The sequence below is a fragment of the Thrips palmi genome, unplaced genomic scaffold (assembly GCF_012932325.1).
Source record: "Thrips palmi isolate BJ-2018 unplaced genomic scaffold, TpBJ-2018v1 HiC_scaffold_15, whole genome shotgun sequence".
NCBI lineage: Eukaryota > Metazoa > Arthropoda > Insecta > Thysanoptera > Thripidae > Thrips > Thrips palmi.
Genome location: NW_023144624.1, coordinates 5,406,725 through 5,432,885, shown reverse-complemented (window position 1 = coordinate 5,432,885; position 26,161 = coordinate 5,406,725). Strand labels below are relative to the sequence as shown.

At 54.9% G+C, this 26,161-nt stretch overlaps 2 protein-coding genes across 3 annotated transcripts in view; both read left to right on the top strand.

The window, feature by feature from the left end:
- LOC117641111 overlaps positions 1 to 26,161 on the top strand; it is a 192,144-nt gene that overhangs the window by 123,634 nt on the left and 42,349 nt on the right. The gene's annotated exons all lie outside the window — the stretch shown is intronic.
- LOC117641109 (homeobox protein abdominal-A homolog) lies at positions 468 to 24,620 on the top strand. Of its 2 annotated transcripts, XM_034378222.1 has the most exons (5): positions 469 to 1,162; positions 2,349 to 2,546; positions 2,632 to 2,664; positions 19,841 to 19,900; positions 21,156 to 24,620. In XM_034378222.1, exons 1-5 carry the CDS (start codon positions 730 to 732, stop codon positions 21,614 to 21,616), a joined length of 1,185 nt encoding a protein of 394 aa, XP_034234113.1. In that variant the 5' UTR covers positions 469 to 729; the 3' UTR covers positions 21,617 to 24,620. The 2 variants fall into 2 exon arrangements, with proteins under 2 accessions (XP_034234114.1, XP_034234113.1); XM_034378223.1 differs by lacking the exon at positions 19,841 to 19,900 and having other exon boundaries at positions 468 to 1,162; positions 21,141 to 24,620.

Here is a 26,161-nt window from a genome sequence, read left to right as displayed (position 1 = left end):
AAGGACGGGGAGAGCCCGTCTCGCCGGCGGAGCGACGAGGACGCCAGTCGGGCCGGCGAGCCGCCGAGGCCGGTCGCGCGGCGCGCTCATTCATCGGGCACCGGCGAGCGCTCTGATTGGCTGTCGCTTCCCGGCCGGCGTCCTGATTGGTCGGCTGGGCCGCGCGCGGGAGGGGCGGCCGCGGTGGGCGGCCATGGCAGCGGCAGCGAGGCAGCCTAGCGCTTACGCCATTATTCTAAGGGGTTACATTTTAGGTGAGAGAGAACAAGTATAGTTGTACGGGGCAATAGTTGGGATATACAGCGATCATAAAGGATTGGAAGACGCTGCCGTAGTGACGTTGTGTTGCGAGCGTGAGCGGAGCGTGCGGCGCGCCCAGTGCGCAGTGCGGAGCGAGCGTGAGCGGCCTGCGAAGGCGTGCCGAGGCCTGCCGAGCGTGCGGCACCGAGACGCCCAGCCCAGCGACGCCCAGCGACGCCCAGCGACGCCCAGCGACGCCCCAGCCCAGCGCGGCAGCGCGCCGTCCCAGGAATTAGTGCATTGTTAGTGGTGCGAGCGAGCGGTCGGTGCGGTCGGAACCGAATCCAAGTGACCAGTGTGAGTGCAGTGCAGTGCAGTGCAGTGAAAAGTGCGTTTGTGCCGGCCCGCGCCAGGATGGCTCGACGGGGACCCCAGGCCGCCTTGTGAGGTGTGCTTCCTTCGCCGTCGTCCAGCGCGCCGCGTGGGATCATGACGTCCAAGTTCATCATCGATAGCATGCTCCCCAAGTACCACCAGCAGTTCCAGCAGCACCACAGTCAGTTAGGCCTCCTGAACCCCGTCATCACCTCGTCGTCCACCGACTCGTCCAGCCTTGGCTCCGTTGTCAACTACTCGTCCACGTCGTCGTCCTCCTCGCCGCCGCCCAGTGCCGCCCTCGTCAGCTCCAGGATGTACCCGTACGTGTCGGCCGCGGCCGCGCACCACCACCACCAGCAGCAGGCCGTGGCGGCGGCCGCCTTCGGCGCCTCCTCCATGGTGCCGGCCAGCTTCACCTCCTCGTCGACGGCCGCCCTGGCCGCGGCCGTGGACGCCGCCTCGGCGGCCGACAAGTCTTGCCGGTACACGGCCGCCCTCACCGGCAACGTGGGCACCCCCGACTCCATGGTCAACTATGCGTTAAGTGAGTACCCAAGCCTTTCGTCCAAGAAAAGGCACCTTTTCGTGACGTGCATGTGTAGAGGTTAGGTCTGCGCCTGTCTCGTTGCCGCACTTGCATGTATGCAGCTAAAGGACCCACAGTTTTCTTCTTTGCCGGAGAAAGGAGTGACGAAAATTGCTTGTTTTTAATAAGAAAAAGAAGTAGAAAGTCTGCCTGCGATTATATGCTAACTTAATGCAAAAATTCGGAAGCTGTTGGTATTTGATTGCCCTGTCAGGAGTCAAGCACTGGTCACGCGGCTAGTCCATAAACGACTGCCATTAAAATTACGTTGTGTGACAATGGTCCTGGCCGCGCCAAAGCAGCCGTTTAGGCACGCACCTTGGCTATTGTGCAGTTCCAATTATTGTCGGTTTACGGCTTCGGTTTATTGCCCTAATCATGGGAAAGTCCCCACAAGACGGTTGTCATAGATTTCTCTGCACTCAAAATGAGTGATTACGGAGTGCTCTGAAGGCATAAAGATGCAAACAAAGTAAAATGGCGATTCTGAGTGAACTCGCTTCGCCACATGCAGAGGTCGTAAAGCCTTATCAATTCAATGACAGTTCGAAGTCCGGTAATTGTGCGGGCCGTCGTCTTGTAATGACCCCACAGTCTTCGGGAACGCACGCTCGATTTAATGGCGCCTGTTCTAGTGCCAGTTAGGAAGCTAATTATGCTTTTGTGAATATGCATGATTGTCCCTCTACCGTGATTTGTTCGTCAGCTAGCTACTCCTAGACCGAATGCTTTTATGACGAAACGGAATGCAAATGAGTCTTTTTATTTCAAAAGTAATTAAAACTGACAAATTTGTCTAATACTCCTACCTTCAGTCAATTTCATTTAATGAGCCACTGTTTGAATTAACTGACAGCTCATTTCAAATGCATAGATTTTCGCTTTTATTTTCTTTCTAGAATGGTTTACTTCAAAGTCTTAAATTTAAATTAGGGCTTAAACTTATTCAGCTCCAAGCACCTGCAGGAAGTTGCTGTCAAAGATCAATTGCTGTCAATGAGTAGAACTGGCTTGCCACTGTAAATAATTGTTCTAGGGCATGGAAAGGAGACGCAAACTAGAAAATTCACTGTTTTTTTTTAATGTTTATTTCGAGTTTGAACAAGTCGGTCTGAACGGCACGGTGTTGCTTCCCTGGCTGCAGGTCATCAGAATGGCTCCTCGGTGTCGGCGAACTCGGTGTCCGCGGCCTCGGCGTCCATGGCGGCGGCCGCGCAGTTCTACCACCAGGCCGCCGCGGCCTCTGCAGCTGCCGACCCTCTCAACAGCTGCTCGCAGCCGGGGGCGGCGGCAACCCAGCCCCTCCCGGACATCCCGCGCTACCCCTGGATGTCCATCACAGGTAAGCAAGCACCCTGAAACAGATAAAACAGCGATTTGAAAAAAAATTGTTTGCATGGATAAAGACGGCCCCTTTGTTTCCACAGACTGGATGAGCCCCTTCGACCGAGTCGTATGTGGTAAGTGGAGTTCAAGATTTCTGAAACTTTGGTCTGGACCTTGGCAAAAAGCATCTGTGATCAGTAGTCATTTTGTTAAAACGCAAGCAACGCATGACAGCCCGGTAGAATGCCATTCGAACGGCATCTCAGTGCGCAAATGAGGCAAAGTTGCAGCCGCTCTGGCCTGGTGTCAGCACCTTGCTCGCAGCGGTTCTTTTAATGTGAATTTCTCATAGCGGTGCAGCCTGCGACTGGCTGCCCCTCTCAGGCCACTCGTAGTGGCCGTCATTCCGAATAATGTAACGCTGCTAAATTACTAGTTGCCATCATCAGGCCAAAGCGGCCGTTCACTTTGCCTTATTTCCACAATCCCACATTCCTTCGGCTTGTTATTATTTTTATTTTACCCTTTCTGCACGCTGGTAGTTTGAGCGCTTCCCTGGGTGGTGGCTGCGTGTGCGAATGTGCGAGAATCCTGCATGTGAGTGACTGCGTGCGTGTGAGACCGTCCGTGCGTGCGTGTGTGTGTGTGTGGTGTCTGTAAGTTTCTTGTCCTTGACACTCCCCCTTGCAACTTGTCTCTGTCTATCATTGTGTGCGAGAGAGACGGAAGTGGCCCGCGCCACTGGAATGTCGACCTTGGCTAGACCGACGCCCCCTTTGCACATGTTCCGGGGGCCGGAGAAGCTTTCCTGCAGCAGTTCCATCTCGAGCCGGATTCCAAATCTCATACGATTTCTCAAGCGCCGCATCGGGCATGCTGTGCTCCTGGCGACTGATTCCACGTTGACACTCTGTCTCGCCACGAGCGCGAGAGACACAGAACAGGGTGCGGCTCCGCCGGCTTATCGGCATGCATCGTTCCAGGCCTGACCTGGGACAACGTCGGCTGCACTTTGCATGCAACTGCAGCGGTCCTGCTAGTCTGCCTCGCCGCCCTGGCCGCCGCGCCCGCCAGTGGCAGCGCGATATACGGGGGCACAAATCTGTCTGCCGATGCACGCACGGTGCAGCGCGGCGCAGCGTGCACGGGATGGCTTTATCCGGCATGCCGTTCATCTCGGGTCGTCTGGCCGCGCTGGTTGGCTGGCTGGCTGGCTGGTTGGCTGGCCGGGCCGCGGGGACGCCGGGACGACCGGGACGGACGTAATATGTGATATGATGTCGTTGCTCCCTGGCGTGCCGTCCCAGGGCGAGCCGCGGGCAAGCCGCGGGGAAGCCGCAGCGCAGGCATGGCCCAACAGAACGCAAAAACCGCCAAAAACGTCGCCGCGACGATGTATCGCGAGCGGCCTGGGGACGCTTTGCAGCGCTGGCTGCAGACTCACTCCGCTTCTCTCTGACGCAACGAGTGCGAAAGAGACGGGACGACGGAAGCGACTGACTGCCAAGAGAATCGGCCTGCAGTCGGGACGCAGAGATTCGCGAGCAACAACAGAGTTGCTCCATTTTGCAGTGTGCCACCCCGACGGCTTGTCGCCGCGATTCGCACGTCGCCCATCCATCGCCCACGCAGACAGACGGCCGGCCCGTCTTGGCGACCGGCCGCGCTGACCCCGCCCCGCCTCGCCCCGCCCCACCCCGCCCCGCCACTTGTCCGTCACGTAGTGCGACCTCGTCGCGTCACGTAGAGGCCGTGACACTGCGCGACAGCGTGACGTGTTGCGCAACGGGTATGAAAAATCGCCGCTGAGCTCGCCCGGCGAAGAACAAAATTCGGAACAAGTGAGTGTCTCGCCGTGCTTCTCGCTAACGCCCACCTGCTGTGTCCCCGTTCCTTTGATGCCGTGTGCGATATCCCCCGCCAGGTGAAATTCTTTTGGGCCAGCAGGGCCAACGTGGTGGCCGAAGGCGCGGCCGGCAGGGCACCGGCCACAAAAAAAAAATCAACAACCAAAAGGGATGGCCAGATAAAAGGATTGCCTTCCGCACCCCTTTCCCTTGGCGACAATGAAGGACATCCCAGTGTGCTGCACTGGGTGCACTGGGTGGTGCACTGGGTGGTGCACTGGGTGCCGTCAGCGAAAGTGGCCGCGCCACGCAACCGTCCCTTTTGTCCGACTCGGCGCAAAAACAGTGCGACTCCGGGCCGAGGCGTGGACCCGACGCGCGATGCACACTCTGGCTCAACAACTGAGCAGAGCGAGCATAGCGCAGCGGCCATCCTGACGAGCGATAATTGTCCGGCCGCCCGCACAGATCGGCGTAACTGCCGCGGAGTCGCGTGCGAGATACGCCGCTCTGCCCGCCGCCCGTTCAAGTGGTGCCCCGATCGCGCACGCACGCAATTGAAATTTGTCGCGGACTGACCCTCGCAATTGGCCCGCGCCTTTCGAGCCTTTTGTCGGCGACTGTCGGCATAGGCGATGCCGGCCCGCATCAGGGACGCGTCATGACTGCCATGGCGGTGGTTACGAACGCTTGCGGCTAATTTTTACTGCGGACCGATTCCAAACAAGCGCCTCTGTCTCTCTCGCACCCCCTATGGCCACACCATGAGTGCGAGAGAGACAGGGCAGGGCGACGAAAGCGACGTTGGGAGTCGGCAGACTGCAGGCACACTGCGAACAGCGTATCTTGTCTGTGATTTCCGCAGACATAAGCCGTTTCGCCTGGCGGATCGGCGATTCATTGAAGGGCTGCAATCAGGGCTACCTTTGTCTCGCCGAGGTTCGCAAGAGCCGCGGCACGGCCTTCTCTCTCTCTCTCTCTCTCTCTCTCTCTCTCTCTCTCTCTCTCTCTCTCTCTCTCTCTCTCTCTCTCTCTCTCTCTCTCTCTCTCTCTCGCATTGCCCGCGGTGCTTATTACCCCCGCTTTGCACCAAATAAACCATGCAGCCGCAAATAACGCCCTGCCCCCCTGCCCCCCGCCCCGCCCCGCTCGGACAGGCCGGCCGCTCGTATATCGTGTGTCTCGTTTTATATCACTCCCATCGCTCTTTTGCGTGTGTGCGGATCATAATACATCACGTTGAAATTACGCGCGCGCCGCCTTTCGGCTTATCCGCCAGCGCCTTGCTATCGGCGGGGCAGTGGCGCGGCGGGGCGCGGCGGGGCGCGGCGGGGCGCGGCGGGGCGCGGCGGGGCGCGGCGGGGCGCGGCGGGGCGCGGCGGGGCGCGGCGGGGCGCGGCGGGGCGCGGCGGGGCGCGGCGGGGCGCGGCGGGGCAGTGGCGGGGCGCGGCGGGGCAGCGGCGGGCCTTGTTTGACTGCCGAACTTCATAATGTCGGACTTTTATCGCCTTGTCTGTAAATTACGGGCCCGCCGTGACATAGGTCCGCACTGCACCGCCCTGTGATTTAGGTGGACGCGTAAAACACGGAATCCGAAATCCATGACCGCCGCGGCGGCGGCAGCTTCTTCTTTTATTTCAAAACGATATTTATTTTTCTGGGACTCGGCGGGCTGTGATTTCGGGGCTTTTGACTCACACTCGATGTGAGCACTGAGAGATTCCCCCCCCCCTCCCCGGTCGCCCAGTCCACCCACCCACGTAGATCGCGATAGCTGGCTGAGCTCATTGTTTGAAATTCATAACATACGGAACGAAAACGTCTCTGTACCGAGTCTGGCTGGAGTGCTTGTTGTTGTGCGCCGCGGGCCGCCCGACACCATTATCAGTGCGTGTGAATGTGCGCAGAGACTTCCCCTGCACTTTTCCTTGTTGTTGTTGCTGGGCGGTACGCGGCGCCAATGGTGAACTCGTTCACCCTGCACTTTTCCTTGTTGTTGTTGCTGGGCGGTGCGCGGCTCCGATGGTGAACTCGTTTCATTCCGTCCAATCTCTGCGCCCCCGCGGCGCGGCGCGGGCGGCGCGCACACCTCGGGGCGGCGATAGGCGGCGCAGCACTCGTATTGATAACGCGTTCATTACCACGCGCGCTGTGCGTGGGGTGCGTGCGTTTCGCAGCGCTCCTCGGGGCCGTGGCGGACAAGTCTGCGCCGTTCTGACTTAATTTCGTTCGTCGCACAAAAGGAGGTGCGGGTTTCCGTCCAGACAGTCTTTGTGTCTGAAAACCCAAATTCGCAAAAGGAGGGCCGAGCGTCCTTGGCTGTAATTAATTCCGCGCTCGGAGTTGGCGGAAAGAAGAGAGGGGGGGGGGGCACATGTGTCATCTGTGCCACTCTTTTTTCTGTCTGTCCTTTTGTGCGTCGTCGTGGTCGTCAAGGCCGGCCCTGTTGTGGAAGGGGTGGTGGGCAGGGGGGTTTGTTGGCCCCCTCGTCCTTGGCCCACACCATTTGCCGAACGCACTGTTAGCTCATTAAGTATTCACTGCCGATGGCGAATTTCGCCAGCGTTTCTGCCCTCCCCGAGTCGAGCGAGCTCCACAACAGCAAGTGGCCGTTCCTTTGCGTGTCAACCCACGCGTGTCTTGATTCCGACATTACAAGCCTGTCTGTGTGTCTTTTTGGCCGACTGTCTGTCCGTTTGCCAGTCTTGTCTGTCTGTCTGTCGTGTGTCTGTCTGTTCTTCCTTCTGTGCACCCGCCTCTCGGTGTCTGTCTGTTCGTCTGACTATCTGTTCGTCTGCCTGTGTGTCGCTCCGCCCGTCTGTCTGTCTCCAAGACGCGAGCTGGCACCTTGGGCCCTTCGGGAGACCATCGGGACGTCATTGCATCCCTTTGTTGGCCGCCGTGCTGCGCCGCGCTGCGTGGCGGCCGGTCGTTCGCGCTCCGTTACGGCGCCATCGTTTTAATTTATTAGAGAATTCAACTCCCCCCCCCCTCGGCCCCCGCCCCTTACGCACGCCAACGCGCCGAGTAATATTATTATTAGGTGAGTCAGTTTGTGTATAGTTCATTTCGTATACGGCCGGCCCGCCGCCCTCGCGCCTCGCGATTGCACGTGTGTGTGTATGTGTGCGTGTGTGTGTGTATGTGTGTGTGAGCGTGTCGGTGTGAGAGTGTGTGCGTGTGTGCGTGTCACGTGTGTTACGGTCGAGGGGCTCCGCAACGAGCGGCGGGCATTGTTAACTAAAATGTCCAAGCGGCGATCAAACATGCGGCCGTCCAGATAGGCGAGGCGCCGGACTCGCGAGAAAAGTGCGGAAACTTGGCGACGCGAATTAGAAAGTTTGTCATGGAATTCGGATTAAAAGACGCTGGCTTGCGCCGAACAGTGTATTCGGCGGGAGAAGTGACAGCTGCCCCTCCCCTCCAGACCCTCTGCCTTCCCGGTCGGCCTGCTCTGTCTCTCTCCCTCTCTCTCTCCCTCTCTCTCTACCTACCACGCACCACAAGACACATGAAATAAAAATAAAACTCCCGCGCTACTCTGCCCGAAGACGGAGAGGGGAGGCGGGGGAAGAAAAAAGTCGAAAGGAATTGGAAATTTTTACACGACCAAAAGTACTCTATCGGAAAGGGACGAGGGGCAAAAAAAAAAGTTGTTCCAGAAAAATGGCATTCCGACAGTGTGTCCGATACCCACCAATCGGGTCGGGTTCGGTTCCCGGGTTCGTTAGTCGGGCTAACTGGCTCGGGGCGAGGCGCTCGGTTCCCTGCAGACGCTGCAGACCCTCCTACCACCCGCTGAAATATTGCCATCTGATTGGCTGCAGCGGCCGGCTGCCCTCGGGCGAAGAAGAATGCCTTTTTGCAAACAGCGTCCCCGCCTTTTCTGCCTGCCTGCCTGCCTTTCTGCCTGCCCGCTACCGATGGCCATTTCGCTTGCCTGCGATTCGCCGAGGGCTTTTCTTTACCCGGTGGGCGACGCCGCCGAGAGGTGCAACGATGTCATTCTGGCGCTCTGGCGGCAACGGCCGTCGGGCTGCTGGGCCTGGCTGGGCCTGGCTGGCGGTCGCTGGGCCGGGCCGCGGAGGACAAGGTGATTATGCCATCGGCTGCGTGACGCCGCCTAGCGCCAGCCGAATGCCTATTTCGGGCCGCCACCAGATACTACTCGCCCACCGCGCGGCCTCAGAGGATTCCGTTCACAAATCATTGGCGTCGTCTATCTCAAGCACGGCGCCAAACAGTTTGAAAATACTGGAGAGTGTCTCTGGAACGGTTTGAGTGAGCCCGGCGCCTTGATGCCGATTGCTGCTTTCTGTCTCTCTCGCACCCGTAGGGCTTTCCGCTGGGGTGCGAGAGAGACAGCGGCGAAAGCAGTCCTCGGAATGGGCCGGCATTGCTAATTCCTCAGGGGCGCCTGATGGTATCGGAAGCAATTTGGCGCTGCCTCCCTCCGGACCGGGCCGGCGTCGCTCCGTCACTGTCGCGCCCCAGGGCCACCCCCAGAGTGCGACAGAGACAGCGAGTGCGGGCAGCATGTGCCATAATTCGCACAAGCCCCATTAGTCAGACGTCCGCCCGGATTGGCTTTTCTAGCCGGCCAGCTAGGCGACTCGTCCGGCCTAGCCGCCTTGAGAATGAGTTTTATGGAAATAATCGGTGGAGGCGACGCGGCGCGCAGCGGGACGGACGGGGAATCAAGGGAATTATGACGGCTTATTGATGGCCGACCAGTCGGGCTATGGAAATGCGGCAGCCATCTTGCGCCTCGCCGCCCCGCTGCCTCGCTGCCTCTGTCGTCGTGACCCTTCCTCGGCCGGACCCGCTTTTCTCACGTGTCGAAAATGCCGCCGGAGTGACGTCGTGGGCCGTCGGCTCCGCTGCCGGCCTGGAGAAGTATCTCGTGAAGCGGATCGAATTCGCGCGGAGCACCTGCTCTGGGCTGTGCGTCCAGCACGGCGCGGCGCTCGGCGGCCCGGAGACGCGACGGAAAGCCAGACGCACCGTGGGGCGGGAAACTTGAACCGGTTTTGCGCGTTGCTTGAACCAAGGCGATGCCGGCCGCTTCAGGAATAATGCGTCCTTGAACGCATCGGAACCGCGCGCGTCGCGGAGCAGTCGCGGAGCCGGACGAACACTCGAACGCGTCTCCTGCCCCTCGTGCTTCCTGCCGTGACGTCACCCTCCACCCTCGCGCCTCCCCCACCTTTCTTTTTATTATTTGTTTTCCTTTTTTATTTCTCTGATTTTGTGGGCCGCCGGGAGCCGGGCGCGCGCGCTCGGTTTGAGACAGACCGGGGCCGGCGGGGCCCCCCTCGCCTCCGTGCGGCGTTGCCAAGTCGACCATGGCCGGGCTGCCGGCTGCGTCTCTCTCGTTCGCCGCGGCCCTCCACTCGCACATTCTCCGTCCTTCTCGCCCGGCCCGAACTGGTTCCGAGTGCGACGGAGACGGCGCGCGGGAACACGGGACGGCGACGCTCAGGCTAACGGCCGCCGCGGCCATGCTGCTGGAGTTGTCCAGAACGAGACCGAAATATTTTAAAACGGGCGACGCGGCCAAGCAGCCGACTCGTACGGGAACGTGAATGTGCCGGCGAACGACAGCCCGAATGGCAATGTGACGACGTACACTCGTTCGGACAGCGCGCCGGACGCGTTCCGAGTGTCGTCAAATGGGGCTCGAGTCGAACTCAATAACGGCGACGTTGTTGCCGCCATGCGTTTGACTCGAGGGCCATTTGACGACAGACGACGTCCAGCTCGCCGTGCCTCACACTGTGAACGGGCTGTCTGGCGCGATGGCCTCAATGGACTCGTTTTGGGCTCCTAGTGGCGCCCTGCCGGAAGCACGCGAAGCACGCACTGCGGGCCGCCTTGCGGAAGGTCGGGACCCGCAGTGGCGTGGCGTGGCCGTGTCAGCTTAATGCCCGCCACTTTATGTGTGGCAATAACAATTAAATTCCAGCCCGTAAAACATAATCCGTCGTAAAGGAGTGATTTTCGAAGAGCGCGCCGCGCCGCGGTCGCTGCAGTCTGCCTGCAGTGTGCCTGCACCACACCTCGGACCTGTTGACTTTGACGGACTGCCGTCAGTAGCTTTAGCAGGTGCTTCCCGTGACCCAATTGAGCGGCACGCGCGCCGAGCGCCGACTTGGCGGTCACTTTACGGCCAGTAAACACACTTATCTAGCGCGCATGTAATCATCTTTATGGTGCACATCACGCGGCCTCGCGTCTACAACGCGCTGAGTGTGTCCGCCGGGAAAATCACACCCGCTCATCCACGCCACTGCTTTCGGGGCCTGGCAGCCCAGGCAATTAGCTTGGGCGTGTCGATCGGAAGCAAACAACAACAACGCAGCCTGTGTGTGTCTGTGTGCGTGTTCGTGCGAGCGAGTGAGTGAGAGGCAAGACGGTGGGGGGAAAGAGATAGAAAGGTGTCGTGTTTGATGGGGAACGTCTTTAGCACTAACGGGACCAATAAAGTGACACCGTAAATCTCTCCCCACCCTCCCCCCTCCGTCCCCCTCCTCTTCTCCTAGCTGCTCTATTTCCGAACGAGCCACCGTGCTGGCTCCCGTGTGCTGCAACACCTCAACGGTGCGCGGTAGGCGCGACAAAATTTTTCAAAACCGTGGCTACATTATCTTAATTATTTTTAAATTTTTTTTAAATTTATTCTTTGCTGAGTGCCCTGAACCACTGACTTCTCCACGCTGCTTCCCTTTCCTCCACTCGTCTGTCTGTCGGTCCGTCGGTCTGTCCTTCCGTCCGTCCGTCCGTCCTGTCTGCCGGGTTGTAATTTAATAGGGTGTGGCTGCGGGGGTTGAAGGTTGGGGCGGACGGACGGACCGGCGCCAGGACGGCTCCTCTGGGGGTTGGAATGTTTCTCCAACGCCATGGGCAGCCCATGCGCAGGCCATGCGCAGCGCGCAGCCCTGCCCGAGACTCGCCCGGATGGCCTTTCAGATTTTCCACCTCGGGCCGACGACACCGGCCGACACCGCGGCCACATCCGATAGGTATAAATATATTTCGTGTTCCGATAGCGGCAGTAAAAGGGGGAATTCATAATTGGGAGTCGTTAAATTTCACAAGGCGGGCTCCCCGGTCAGGTGGCGTCGGTGAAGGCGGCCTGAATGGCGCTGGATGGGGAGGAGGGGGAGGCGGCCCGGTGCATAAGCTGGATCAATAGGCTGCAGGTTTGTCGCACCGCAGTGGGACGCAGACAGACGCGCGGTGGGGGCGGCGCGGCTTCCCCTGGAGGAGGATAATTCAGGGGATTAAAAATGGAGGCGGCGGCTCACGGAGCGGCCGTGGCTCTTGCGAAAAGTGCAAATTTAATTTTGATAATGACGGTCTTGCTGCGCGCTCCACGTGTAATGCTGGCCGCCACATGCAGCCCCCCCCCCCCCCCCCCTCCCCTCCCTGCTCCCAACGCCCCCCGCCCCCTGGTGCCGACGAGAAGGAACCTTGCAGCGGCGTCTTGGCAAGATCCTCAGGGTCGTCCTCATTGTCGAAGACAGAGCCAGAGAACAGACATCGTGACGCACAAACTTTTGCAAGGGTTTCTGTCTCGGTCTTTTCGTGTGTGGCCAGCCCTAAACCTCGTCACCCAATCCATTCAAACTTTCGTAAATTACTTTTCGGTTGAAACTGCGAGTAAAAGTTGTTACTGGATTTATTTTTGGAAGTCACGTGACGTGTATTAGTGACGCGGCGGACCTGTCATTTTTGCTTCCCCTGGACGGAAATTTTGAAAGAGGGTTACACCCACTCGGAACGCACGTCACCTCTTCCATGCATCGCTTCATCCGCCGGCACAAAAGGACCTGCACGCACACACACACAGTGCCGACCACACTCACACACACGGAGACACACACACACACTCACGCAGGCGGACACACCGGCAACAGGGGCCACAGGGCGTGGGTTGATAAGCCCCTCCTCTGGGATGCGACGCACCTCTCCTCCTCCTCCTTCTTCTTCTCCTTCCCGTCGTCCGGCAGCGTCCCGGCAGCGTCCGAAGGCTCCGCGAGGGACCAGGGCGGCGGGGCGGTGGCGGGGCGGCAGCGTGGCGGCGAGCGCATACCAAGTGGCTCATTTGGACGCGTTTGGACGCCATCGAGTGCATCTGGTGGGACAGAAAAAACAGCTATCAAGTCGACCCGACTTTCCCATTTCGTGAGGCCGGCCGGCCGGCCGGGGCACAGTGTCGCAGTGATGCACGCCGGTCGAACGTCGGGGAAGGTGCGCTGAGGCCAGTCTACCTGAAATTGTCTCAACGTTTAGCTCGTTCGACCGACAGTAGTCTGCAGTCCGATTTGCGCAACCACGTGGATGAAGTCGTGCAGACTGGACTTGCTTCAGTCGGCCCTAAACGCAGCTAAACTGAGTCCAGCCGCCCTGCTACCGGAGACTTGAATGCACGCCGTTGTTACGGCTCGCAGACGGCCGCCCTGCAAACCGATTCCTGCCAAAGCCACCGCTGTTTGAAAAACAAACACGAGGAAAGCCTCATGGCCAATCGATTCCCCCGGCCACAGGCTGCCATTACCGGTAATGCATCCTGGTATTGTTTGGCCGCGGCTACGCCAGTTGCAGAGTCCCACTCGCTCAGCCAAAATGATCGCAGAAAAAAATGCAAATAATACGAAAATGTGACTAATGTTGCGAGCCACTGCCCACGGTAAACCTACTCTGTAATTGCCGTGCGCTGGTCGTTAAAGGCTGGCGATGCAGACTGTCACTGCAGCCTGAGTCTGAGAGATCGCTCCGTCCCTGTCGCACTCACGGGGCGTCGCGGAGGGGGGCGAGAGAGACAGAGCAATGCTTCGGAATCGGGCGGCCGACCAGTCCGGACGCCAAGAAATAAAGTGCGGGCTTTGCGTGTGTGGCGCGTACACTTTCTTCCTCTGCAAGGACGCAGACAATGTCGGAACATGCCGTAAACTGCCGAGTGATTCCGAAAGATCGTTTCGTCTCTCGCTCCCCGCCGGCACGGCCCGTGAGTGCGACGGAGACAGAGCTGAAACGATCCTCTCGGAGTCGCCGTCTGGGCCGCAGACGCACGAGTGCAAATCGAACGAGTCCCACGTATACATCGCCGCTTTGTAAAAGGTAACGAATCAAGTGGGTTTTAGCGGCGGGGAAAAAAGTTGACGACGGTAGTGTGCGTTAAAAAGAAACCGAAGTTACAGCTGTTTCCCCCGGCCGATGGTGCAGTCCGGACCGATCAGGCGGCGCTTAGCAACGCGGAGGCAAAACCAACCGCCACTTGTAAATTTTACGATTGATCGTAAAATGTCGGTATAAATCCACCTGTAAGATAGCCGCGGCGAGCCGACTAGGCCACGGCTGCGTGCCTGCGCGCGCGCACGCGCGTGTGTGTGTGCGTGCGTGTAAAGTGATGGATGCACTTTTGGCCGAGAAAATGCTCCCTCATTTTAAAGTTGCATTTCCCGGCCAGTGCATTCCCAGTTGCACAAGCTGACGTGTGAGAAAATGAGGGGCCGATAAGCGACGAGGGGCCGCGGCTGCTGCTCGCTGCGCAATCGGAAGTCGTCTTCCGCATGCAGAGTCCATTTGGCTTGATGGACTATTACCGCATAGTTTTACGGCCTGTATATTAATTCTCGGCCGTTGGTATCAGCGCCGTGATTGTTTTTCTGGCGCTGGCGACGCGACTCGGCCTTCGTATCAGTGTGTCGGGCGCGCGGGTCAGAGGCGCGGTCAGAGGCGCAGGAAACGCTGAACCTGGCTGAACCCGGCGGCCAGACGGTCTGTCTGTCTGTCTGTCTGTCTGTCTGTCTGTCTGTCTGTCTGTCTGTCTGTCTGTCTGTCTGTCTGTCTGTCTGTCTGTCTGTCTGTCTGTCTGTCTGTCTCGGGCATCCGCTAATCGCCTAATCCCCGGCAAATCCCCCTCAACCCGCTCCCTTTACGAAAAGGCAATTAAAGGGAAATTGGAGCGTTGTGGCGGCAGGGGTGGGGGCCGCTTGACCCCGGTGAAGGGTTGACACCGTGGTGGGGGGAAGCCGCGGTCCAACAGGATGGAGTCCGCATGCAAGACAAAAATGGTCTCCGAAATATTTTATCGCTGTTCAGTTCAGCTGTATTCAACGGCCCCAAAATATATCTTAACCTGAAAAAGGCGTCTCTAAAAAGTTATAACAGGAAATTTATAACGAAAAAAAAAATCGAAAAAAAAATATGGCGGCTCCTTTTTTTTTCGTTTTGTTGTGCGGGGCTCATCAATTTCCCTTACTCTCCCGCCCCATCCTGTACGGTGTCCCCCGCGGCGCTCATCCACTACAATTATACGCGGCGAGGCGCGGCGAGGGGTTGCTGGCCGAGGGGGTTGTGGGCGGGCCGCGCCGGGCGAGGGGAAGGGCGCATTTGTTGTACCGTGAAACTGTGTAATGCACATGGGGCGGCGCTACGCGGCGCTTCGGTGCCATTCCGCGCACGTTTGCAGCGCGGCTTCCTGCTTCCTCCGCTCTCTTCTTCTTCTTCTTCTTCTTCTTCTTCTCCTCTTCTCTCCTCCTCCTCCTCCTCCTCCTCCTGCTTCGCCCCGTCGTCCGTCCGGCCCGCCCAGCTCGGCCCAGCCCGCACACCCCATTTCTCCAATTTTAATTTTCATCCGATCCGAACTAACGGCTCCCCCCCCTCCCCTCCAGCGCCACCATCATGCATGCGCGTCCGTTTGGGGCCAATCAGAAGCCGGCCTGCATCGCCCGCTGCTGATGAGGTCTGGCAAAAAGGAGGGTAGCACGGTGAAATATGGATGCTTGCGCCGCGGCGTGGGGCGGCAGGTCGACGGCCTCGGGGCGGCGCGGCCGAGTGGCTACCGCGCGGGAGGAGAAGTTAGTTGGTCCGCCTGAAGACGCGTCGTCTGCTTTGTCCGCCATTTGCCCGACATTTGGCCAATTAATTGCGTCGTGTCGCGAGAGTCGCCTTGAATGGCGAGTTGACGGTGTACGCGCTCCCCGGTGCGCCGGCACGACAGCGCCGCGAGGCCACCTAACCTCAAAGTGACAAAAAAATGGACGCGTGACAGCGGCGCGCAATCTGTGCGGACGCTCAATTAATTCTTTTTACTGCGGCCGAGTGGTATAATTTAGGGCGGTCGCCGCTCTTTTTACGAGTGTATCACGGAACTGTGTATCAGGGCTAATCTGGCGCGTCTCTTTAATTATACTCTGGAACGGCGGTAAGAAGTTTCCTTATTATGCAGATTGGAGCCGACTTTGGAGGCGCTTCAAGTTAAGGTATTGGCCGGCCGGGGGGACGGGGGCGGGGCAGCAGACGACGATCGGATCAATAAACATTTTCGACATATTAAAACACATTGTCTCCGCCAGCTGCTGCCGCCGCGGCGCCCGTCTCCCCGGCCGCAAACTGCGGATCGGTTTTTAATCGCGAAGGGCGGAGCAGCGCGCCTCGGTTTGCAATAAGCTGATGCCCCTCGACGAGAGGCTTTACCGCCGTGGAGGGGCACTGGTAATTGCCGTGCGGACGGCCGGGGCATTGTTTATGCCAAAGCGGATATTGATCATTGATTCCTAAACGGGCACCGCGCTGCGGGAAGTTGTTGGAGAGTCTCGGCGGCGGAGGAGCCTCTCACAACGCCGAGGGCCCCTCCAGGCCACGCGCCGCAGCACTGGGGCTCAACTGCGAAACAAGTGAGACAAGTTTGTGAAAAAAGGGCATGTTTTTTGCACAAAAACAGTGGCGGCTGTAAAGCTCATCTCGCGCGCGCACCCACACGAGCACACACACACTCATGCACGCTCACACACACACACACACACTGCCACACACTCGCACACCGACGCCCGCCCACACACTCAATTCTAATGGCCCGTATAAAACGAGTAACAGCCCCCGTTACTGCCTGGTTACTGCCGATATAGGCGTCCGTCTCTATGATTTGTCATGTGAATCTCGACACCTAATTTCGCCTTTTACGACGGCCTGACGTCGTCGCGGCGGTTGGCTGGAAGTGGCGGTGTGGCGAGGCAGCGTTTCGCGCGCCTTGCCCGCCGCGGCCTTCTGGAACGGCGTCTCGGAAGGGCCCGCTCCTCAAGGCGAGCCTCAAGGCCGCCCTTCCTTTGTTGCCAATCTGCGCACTTATGAAAAATGTAGCGTGACGGCGTGCGCCGCACGCGTGTGCATACGTGACAAGGCCGTCGGACGCGCAAAAAAAAGGGTCAGCGCGGTCTTTCCGCAGAACTGGGGAAACTCCAACACCTCCGCTCCGCGGCGGCCCGACGCGACGGCGTGGCGCTGGACCAACAAAGGGACAGGATGTCATTGTCTGCGCGCTGAATGGAGCCGAAAGAGCCGAAAGTGTGCAGAATCGCCACACTGCCAAAGCAAAGGCGCCTCCGACCCCTTTTTTTGCAAACTACTTCTGGCCGACGGACCGGCACCCCTTCGCTGGGGCACAACCACCGCGCGCCCAATTTGGCGTGACATTCCCATCGCGTTCGGACGTGGCCTGATAAGATGCATCGACCATTTTTATCTCGCGCGTGCAGGACCTCTCTCACTCCTTTAATTTATTGCTGTCTCCGTCCGTCTGTTTACGGCCTGCCCTGACAATGGAAGGAGTCACTCCTTATCGTCCCACGTTCCCTTCACCGAGCTCTCTGCTTTTTTGTTCTTCTTGTTCTTTTCTGTGTTCGTCTCCAAGTTTTTATTTTGTCCACACAATCACGCAACTTTCTCTCTGATTTGTGTTTCCGATACCGCCGCGCATTCGGCAACGGCCGGCTGACCCTTTGAAAGGGTGGCTTTGTTGTCGGTGCCGAACGTGCACCTTGCCGATTTCGCCAAAAGGCTCACCGAAGGCACGGTGTGGGTTTGACTCCCGCCCTCGCCAAACGGTTTCTGTCATTTTCAAACGATCTTCAATGCAGTGTGCGATTTCCGAAAGCGCCGCGCGCGCTGTTTTGCGAGCAGCGAAAAAGTTGGGCCCGGGAAATGGATCATCAGCGCGATTCGCTATCTTTCTCCTTTCCTCCTCCAAGTTTGCAGTCATTCGGCTTGTCTTCGTCGTACACCCCCCCCCCCCCCCTCTCTAGCCCAGCCCCGCCAAAGCAGCTTACCGAACCGAACTGCGTCGTCTGTTTTTATTTCGTTTACTCCCGGCTGGCGCAGTGTTCTATATCGTCTGCCATCCATTCCGGTCTTCCCCTCGGGCCGGCAGGACGGTCGGCGGGAGGGTGCCCGAAGGCGCCCGGGGGCATGGCGGTGGGGTGGCTCTGGGCGGGGCCGAGCGGGTTGTCCACCGCGGAAGGTACGGCCTGAGTCCGGCCAGCGGCGGCCAATTCATTGAGAAAGTAAGAAAAGTGGCGTTGAAAATCCCTCTCGGGGAAAAAGGCGCTGCCAACCCGATACTGGAATGAATCGCCTCCTCGGTATTGCCCGAAAAGATAACGAACGACTGGGGCGCGTGGCGCGGCCAGGCGCAGCGGTGCCCCGGGCTGGGTTGGGGAGGGAAGGGAGCGTCGCGCGCAAGTTATGTGTTTTAATCTTGGGGGAAAGTATAAAAGTCCCCGAGAGGGCGCAACGGCGTTCTATAAATAATCGAGATGTTGGTTATTGCGTTTAGTGGTCTCTTCGAGAAAGGAAGACGCGAAAGGAATCTCTTATTCGGCGTTGTTGTCGCCCTCCGCTTCTGTTTCCTCTTTGGACGTTCCGTTCCGTTTCGGCCCCGAAAAGCACAAAGAGGGCGCGTGAAAATGTGCAGAGCAGAGTGAATCAGAATTAAAATTGTCCCCCTTTCTTTTTTCCGGCCTAAGAGCGCGGCTGCACGAGGTGTCTAGAGGGCCGTGGCAAACACCCCCCAGTCGCTGGAGCCGCCATACAGAGCCATGCCTGCGATGGTTATTGTGGCCATCTTGCTCGCTGCGGCCGCACAGTGCCGCACCGCCCTCCGTGAGCCCTCCGTGCAGTGGAAGGGGAGGCGGCGGACGGTCGATAGAGGAAGAAGGGATGCAGAGATAGGCCAGGCCGACGAAGGGTTGCTGCCTATGCATGAACCCTTGTTAGACCGGCTCTGCACTGCAAGCGTTTCCAAGGCCGAGCCAAGAATTATTTTTTTTAAACGCGCCTCTCCCCGTCAGTTGGAACTGTCACCGCGGCAATGCGATGTCCGCGAGAGCAGGCCACTGAATTGCAGCGTGCGGTAGTTGCTGCAGCCCGCCCTGGTTTGGCCCTTTTGAAGCTGCCCAGATAACCGAGTGAAATCCTTATAAAGCTGCCTGAAATATGAAGCTTGTGTGCGGGGACGCGGCGTAAACGGAGAGTAAAGGGGGGTGCTAAATGGGGGGGAACGGCGAGATAGAGAGCACGAAGGAGGAGAGGAAGAGCACGCTCAACATCCTCGGGGATTACTTACGCCATCGCGGCGAGCTAGCGACTCGCTAGCGGGCGAGCCCGCACAGTGTGTCTCCTTTATGCAAAGACTTTTGCTGGCCATTTTCCCTGCGTCTCTCTCCCTCCTGCGGGCCCAGCCCGGGCCTCTCGCTCGCACCCGCCGTTATGGAGATAGCAACTTTGCCATCCAGAAGTACGGAACAGGACATGCAAACGAGTAGGGGTCCTGCTTCACCGTGGAACTTGCACTTTGTTGTTGTTCGTGATGGAATTGTTTTTGTTGCCTGAGTTGTGCGCGGGGACGCGCGGCTGGGCCCAGCAGTGCATTGGTCCGAAAAAAAAAAACGAAAAGCTCTCCGCGCGGAGTGAAATCAAAGCGCACTGCCAGCAAAACGTTTTCCGCTGCGTGTTGCCGTCGTTGCCTGACGGCCTAATCTGCTTGATACTAACCCATTAGGCTAATGCATGCACGTCCAGAGCGTCCCGCATGCAAATGAAGGCGTCTCGAAAACTTGTTATTGAAGTTTGAACTAGCGAGCTCCTTGACAAGTTCATTAGCCCGCGGGGTGGTCCGGGCATCGCGGTGCGCCGCTGTACGCCGCGGTGCGCGCATGGGAAAAAGGTGCGCCTTCTCACGGAGCGTCCTATAAAGATGCCGGCCTGGCGGCGTGCGTGTCACTGTGCCGGGCCCTCGCGGCCCTCGTGGCCCTCGCGGCCTCCCAGGGCGACAGCAGGCGTTTCGCCGCTAGCACCTCGTCGATGTGTTTTATTGGCCGTTAAATCACCTTCCGGTCACTCAGGGGCAAGCGGGACGAGCGGGCCGGGCTGGTGGGGGACGCGGTGATGCTGCAGTCCTACAGTGCCTATGGCAGTGCCGCCAGCGAACTGCATCGCTTCATCTGGCTTTTGCTTCCGCTTTTTCTTTTCGCAATCCATTTTTGTCCATGAACGCACTCTGCCACAAGCTTGCACCATATGAGTCACTCTGTTTGAAAACTGATCACAGGTGTTCAGCATTGATTAGTTCTGTGAGTGTTACGTGAAAAATGAGGTTGACAATGTGGTTACTTCTTTTTAGGTGGACCGACGGCCAGACAGACACCTGGTCTTGCGGACATCTATGGGGATTTTATTAGAGGTACAGTGTACATTTTATACCATTTGTACTAACACCTTGCTACTGTTCTAATTGCACACTGTTGGCTTTTGCACTAACATATTTGGGCTTCAAATTTTAAGACGCGAATGTAATGTTCAATGACGCCATGAAACAGATTTTTTTTAGAAGGATGATGGTGTCGGGGAAAGTTTCTGCGCTCGAAATTGGCAGTAGCCCGCCCAAGCGTACGTCTGAGACGTTTTTGGGAGTTGCCAGTGGCGTGCAGCACGCCTTCGGAATAAGAAGAAGCTGCAGCAGCAGCGGCCCGCTATGCGCGGGCACGTTCCAAATAAACGCAAACAGAATATAATTTCCATCGAGATTGCCCTTGTAAGGACGGTACACGCTACTGCATGCAGTGGGTGTAGAATTCGTGAGCAAAGTAAGATAAAGGACGTTGAGTTTTCGTTTCTACCCTTGAAAAAAAAAATGCACTGCATATGAAATGTAGTGTTTCTGTTGTTTGGCGCACATTAATTCAAAAGGCAGCTCAACTTAATGTTTCCCTCTAAAGATGGAATGCAAAACGGCAAAAGTGCCACCACAGACCGTTCCCAAACATTCATTCTGCGAAAGTACCTCCATATTTTAGGGATAGGCCCTCGGCTGTTGCAGACGTCAAACTGGCACACCTCGCTCGTGGTTTACTGTCCATTGTTACAACACAGACGTCAGCGGTCGAAAAGAGCTAGAGTAGGAGTACGTGGGAAGGTTTTCTCTGCTGTAAGGGTACAACAATTAATCCGCAGTTATAGATTAGGTTTGATACGTAGTTAGTTCCATACTGTCAAGAAGCAAGCTATCGTTCTTTAGCTGCTGATGTTTCTTTTTTTCACCCTGCACCTTGTCATAACAAAGTGAGCAAAAATTTATAGTCATCTATAAAATGGGAAATATATAGCTTTATAGGCAATGCTGTGGTCGCGTCTAGGAGCCGTCCTGCTCATAGTTTTGGAAGAGAAAATAAGTTGTCGATGTTATGATTTAACTACTTACGGATTTATTTGTGGTGTCACGAGTTGTCTCTGAGAATCTGTCTGCATGCTTGGTACTTTGCTGCATGAGGTTTTCTGGAATGGAGAATTAAAACAATAGTTAAATAATGTTTTCTTTTGGCCCTTGTTTTACTTTGGTTTCTATTGCTATTCATTTTCCTGCATTACAGAAACGGCAGTGTTGATTTATCAAGCAAAATATCTAATGAGAAATGTCTTTGTTGGCCCTCTCCAAACAGGTCCAAACGGATGCCCTCGGCGCAGAGGTCGACAAACCTACACTCGCTTCCAAACGCTAGAATTGGAAAAGGAGTTCCACTTCAACCATTACCTTACGCGGCGGCGGCGTATAGAGATCGCCCACGCACTTTGTCTAACGGAAAGGCAAATTAAAATTTGGTTCCAAAACCGACGAATGAAGCTCAAGAAAGAACTTAGAGCGGTCAAGGAGATCAACGAGCAAGCAAGAAGGGAGCGGGAAGAACAGGAGCGGCTGAAGCAGCAGCAACAAGAAAAACAGGCGAAACTTGAACAGCCCCAGCAGCAGCAACAACAGCAGCAACAACAACACCATTCTAGTCACCACCACATTCAACAGCAAGCCCAGCATGACCATAGCAAGCTGCTTGGGGGACTTGGGGACAAAATGGGAGTTCCGGGAGCAGATCTCCTCAAAGCAGTGAGCAAAGTGCCCACATAGAAACTCAGTTATCCCTTATGCCTAAACAAATACGTAAAATTATTCATAATATTATTGCTGTAAGTCCTATCATGACGTAAGAGAAGTTGCCCTTCTACACGCAACGTGTTTGTAAATATCACCCTCTTTACGTCCCGTGTTCGAAAGTGACATATTTTCAACGGTTGCCCCACAGAAAGTAAATACACTGCGAGTGTTTTGCTAACGTAAAGCGGGTCCAAACTCTTGCCTTTACCCTATACGTAACTATTTTGATGCTGGCCTAAATTATGGTGAGGGGGTCTTATACTACCCTGCAAACCGATCTTCTTTCTTGGTTAAGAGATTTTCGAAATTTCCATAGGTCCTCTAAAAGAGGCTAACTCATTTATTTTCGCACGAAATCATCTAAAAAAGAGAAACTGTTGGCAGGCAGCCACATGCAATGTGATGAAGGGGAACCGATTGTGAAGTCGCGAACACTCTAAAGAATACTTTACAAATGCCATTTATTGTTACCTGAAATAAAAAAGAATTGTGTACTCTTAGCAGCCCTAGGTAAAATTTTCGATACGTAAACTTATGCCGCATTTTCCTGTGGAGCATTCCCAGCATTTTGTTTCAAAAAACCTTAATCAGGCGTGAAGTTAGCGTCTTGCAACTAAGCATTTCCTTCGTGCAATCTTTTTTGATATGTAAGTGAGAGCATGTGTGCGTGCGTATGTGTATTTCTGTATTGTAGTAAGAATTTGTGACCATGCTATAGAGCGTGGTGTGACATGATGCTCCAGATCACTGCTGACCTTTAGGTCTGCGTAAATAGCTGAGAGACACTCTTGTTGCTAACTTGTTTTATGATGTGATTTTAATACGTATTTTGTTACTTGTTATTTTTAAATATTTTTTTGTCTTTTTTTTTGGTTATGAATATAACTATGGATCAGTCTAGAATTTGATACTAACTGCCATTATTAATTTACGGAGAACTTATTATTTCTTATGAGTTATTGTTAGTAAAGAGTGAATATTTAAATGTTTTGAGCGCATCTTTCTCTTTGGAAGCTCATTTTCATATGTCATACCCAGTATGTTTGTTTAAATTTCGTGCAAGCTGATTGTGCTCCGTTTTGATTGCTGGAATATGTTGCAGATTAAAATATATGTTTTGTTTCTTTGTCATTGGACCGTTTTTCGTTGTTTTGTGATTCTTGTGTAGGCCAAGTTGATCATTTAACTACCTAAAATAGATTTTAAGGTCGTGTAAGTTTCCAAGCTCATTCGAATTTTCTTGCCATGGAGCCTTCTCTTTTTAAAATACATTCCTTTTCAATTCCGAGGCTCTTTTGAAAATTTTCAAGTGTGCAAAAGGGCGGCTTGAGAATGCATGTGCCAATTTCTAGTAAAAGTTTCTTGTAAGTAAATGGAAACTTTAAGTTTCCCGTGCAACCCTTGCAAAGATGCATTGCGTAAAATTTATCACGTGGAATAGCTAGGGCAACATGGCAAGAAATTTCACACGAGCGACTGTGCTCCGCAATGTATCCATTATCTATTAGGTTTTCAAGTATGACTTAGTTACATTTGTGTCTCAGTAAGAGTCCACCTACTCCGCTCTGACAAACTAAAAGTCCAAAATTGTCGTTGTGATTGTTCCTTTAACTTTAGGCAATGTTACACAAAAAGGCGAATATAACTATTTCTTTGTGCCAATGTAATTATTATCTCCATAATTCCTATGAATTCAAGAGCTTTTTCGTTGTCGCAATACTTTTAACACATTGTGATAAAACGTCCGAAGTAAAGGTCAATGAAAGCACTTGTCTGGTATTAAATGATCTACAATATATGGAGAGCGTACCAGGCACACCTAGAACGGTTTTACTTAAGTTGGCACCTTTGCTGTTAAATCAGGCCTTCTAGGTATAATGAACTTTGCTGTAAACTGTCCATTCATAAACCAACTATGGAGGCAAAATGCCGAGTTGACAAAGTGATATATGAGTAGCAAATTATACGTAATTTGGTGTCAGGGTAGGACCTTTCCTAGAAATAGAACAAAAACTAGAATAAATAATTTATAATTAATTGCAATGCATCAAGAAACGTTAATTTACTTCTTCGTAGAGGCTTTGATCTCTGTTTTATATTTATATTGTTTCTCTTTCTGTTAGATATTCATTTATGTAGCACAAAATGAAATTAACGTTATAGTACAATCTACCCTGAAAACCTTCTTGCTGAATTTCCTTTGGAAGCGATTATCCCATACTACTCGCTTTAACGCCCTGATTATTCTAGTGCGGACTGGTTAACATGTACTAAATGTGTCTCGTAGCGGACTCACGCGCCATTTTTATCGTCAGTCCTTTCTTTTGATACGGCTGTCGACAATGCGGTCTTTTCATGAAATTGTTGTTTCTCTATTTTGATGCGAAAAACTTTCCAAGGTGGCTACACCGACTTTGTCTATTACGCGGATACATGACTGATTAGAAATGCTATAACCTGTGCTGAGGTGCGCTTCCCTGGTTTGGGGAGTTTTGTGGACAGTATTTTCTCATTTTGTTGGTTTTGCATAATGATTTTATTTGTGATATAGCGAGTAGGTTCAACGCCAAAACTTGCAACACAGCTCCTTATCTTCTTTTGAAAAACGTATTATTGTAATGAAAAAGACGAAATAGAGTGTGTTCTTTTTTCGAGGCTTCACGTACCGGTAGTAATCCATGCGACACGTGTAGTCATTCTTTTCGGCAACTGTTAATAGTTTATTTAGACATTACACACCAAGGGGCGTTGTGCTTTAAGTTTTGTGTTTGTTAAATCAGTGTGATGTGTCTCTTATGTATTTTTATGTTTTATGAGTGGTGCAGTTCAATATATCTTTCGATGCAAAAATGTTTCTTATGTTTAGTTTGGAAAATTAATGCATTGATGTTATGTCATGGAAATACAGTGAAGAAGTAAACGAGACATTAGCTTTAGTCGACTTTTTGTGTAAATAAAGAATTTATAAACTTCAGAATTTTGTCGTCAGAATATTTTTTTGTGAAAATGCAACCTGATCTCCTGCAACGGCCTTGTATTCCCAGCGACTCTGATCGATAAAATGAACGAGTTGGATTCTGTTCGTCATGGCCCGCGCCCACCCACTGCTATCCCGGACTGTCTCCGGGGAGACTCCACGCCCTCCCTCTCTCTTCTTACAAAGACTGAGGGTCACCCTCGAACGCAGTCGTGTTGTGAGGGCAGGCCTGGAAGTGTCTTCCAGCATTCCTAACCGACTCACTTCCCTTGCTCTCGTTTACTCGTATGCCTTGCGTAGCTTCTCACTCCAGTCAAGTCCACCTAGGTGGACAGGGTGGGAATTAAAACTTGCCGACACGCAAGGCCTTTACGCCGAAAAAACTGTCACTCGCTGTTTCCGTGAACAGTGGAGAGTTTCTTGCCGGGGCTGGGACCGCGATTTGCATACAGATGAGAGGGGGAAGAACACTTTGCCTGCAAATAATGAATCCCTATCATGGCCTGGGGCTCGTAAACCTGTACGTACGGCGCGCACGCATCTTTGGGGACATCGTTTTCAAAGAAGCGGGCCACGGGTTCCATTAAAACATGACACGCAGAACGGGCCCCGACGAACGGGCGTAAGGCAGCGGCGGGCCGGCCGCGCCAGACAGCCCCGAAAATCGATTGCACCGAAATGCTTCCTTTCCGTTTTCACCACGCCCCCTCGCACATCAGTGGGCTCTACAGTGCCAGAGGTGCGTTTTGAATGCGTGCGTTTATAATGGCCGATCCGACACCTGCACGCCCGAGAAGATGAAAGAGAGAGAGAGAAAGTTTACCTGGGACCGACATTCCATGACTCCTATTGGTGCACCTCCGAGGGCGGCTCCCCGAAATCTCGAAACCTGACCCGTCCTGGGAGCCCAGGCCGGTGCCCTGGTGGCCGTACCTCTTTCAAACCCTCACTCACCTCTACAGGTCCCCTCGCCTAACTTCAGTGCGTCACTGCAAATCTTTTTTCCCATTTGGTTCTTTTCGGGCCGCGCAGGCTTGGTCCCCCGGTTCCTTCTTTGCCACCGTAATTTGCATCTTTTTACCAAGTGTCAGAAAAATGGCTTCTTTCGGAACAAAGCGGAGAGATAGACATTTCACGGGCACTCCTCGGAAGGTGTGAGACAAGCGGCCGAGGGACGTTAGCAGCCGCAGTTACGCTCGAGTTTACTACCAAATTATTCCGATGCGCGCGCGGCCGGGGAATCGGAGGGACAAGGAGAGCAGTCTCGAAAAAATGAAACGGAAACTTTGCGATCGTAGCGAGCGCTCAGAGGCCATTACCTGGTCAGCGTGGCCGGCTACCTTGCAAGTCGAGTTCGGATGGCAGTCGAACTGTCGTCTGCTTCGTGGGAACGGCGGGACGGGCATCCTCGTGACGAATGCGGCTTATCCCGCTTCTCTTTTCGCAGGGTATGGCATGCGGGTGGGGGCGGGCCGCTAGCGGAGCTCCGTGCATGTTGTTGTCATCGCGCGGGGTCCCAGTGTGGGCGTTGCAGCCTAGGC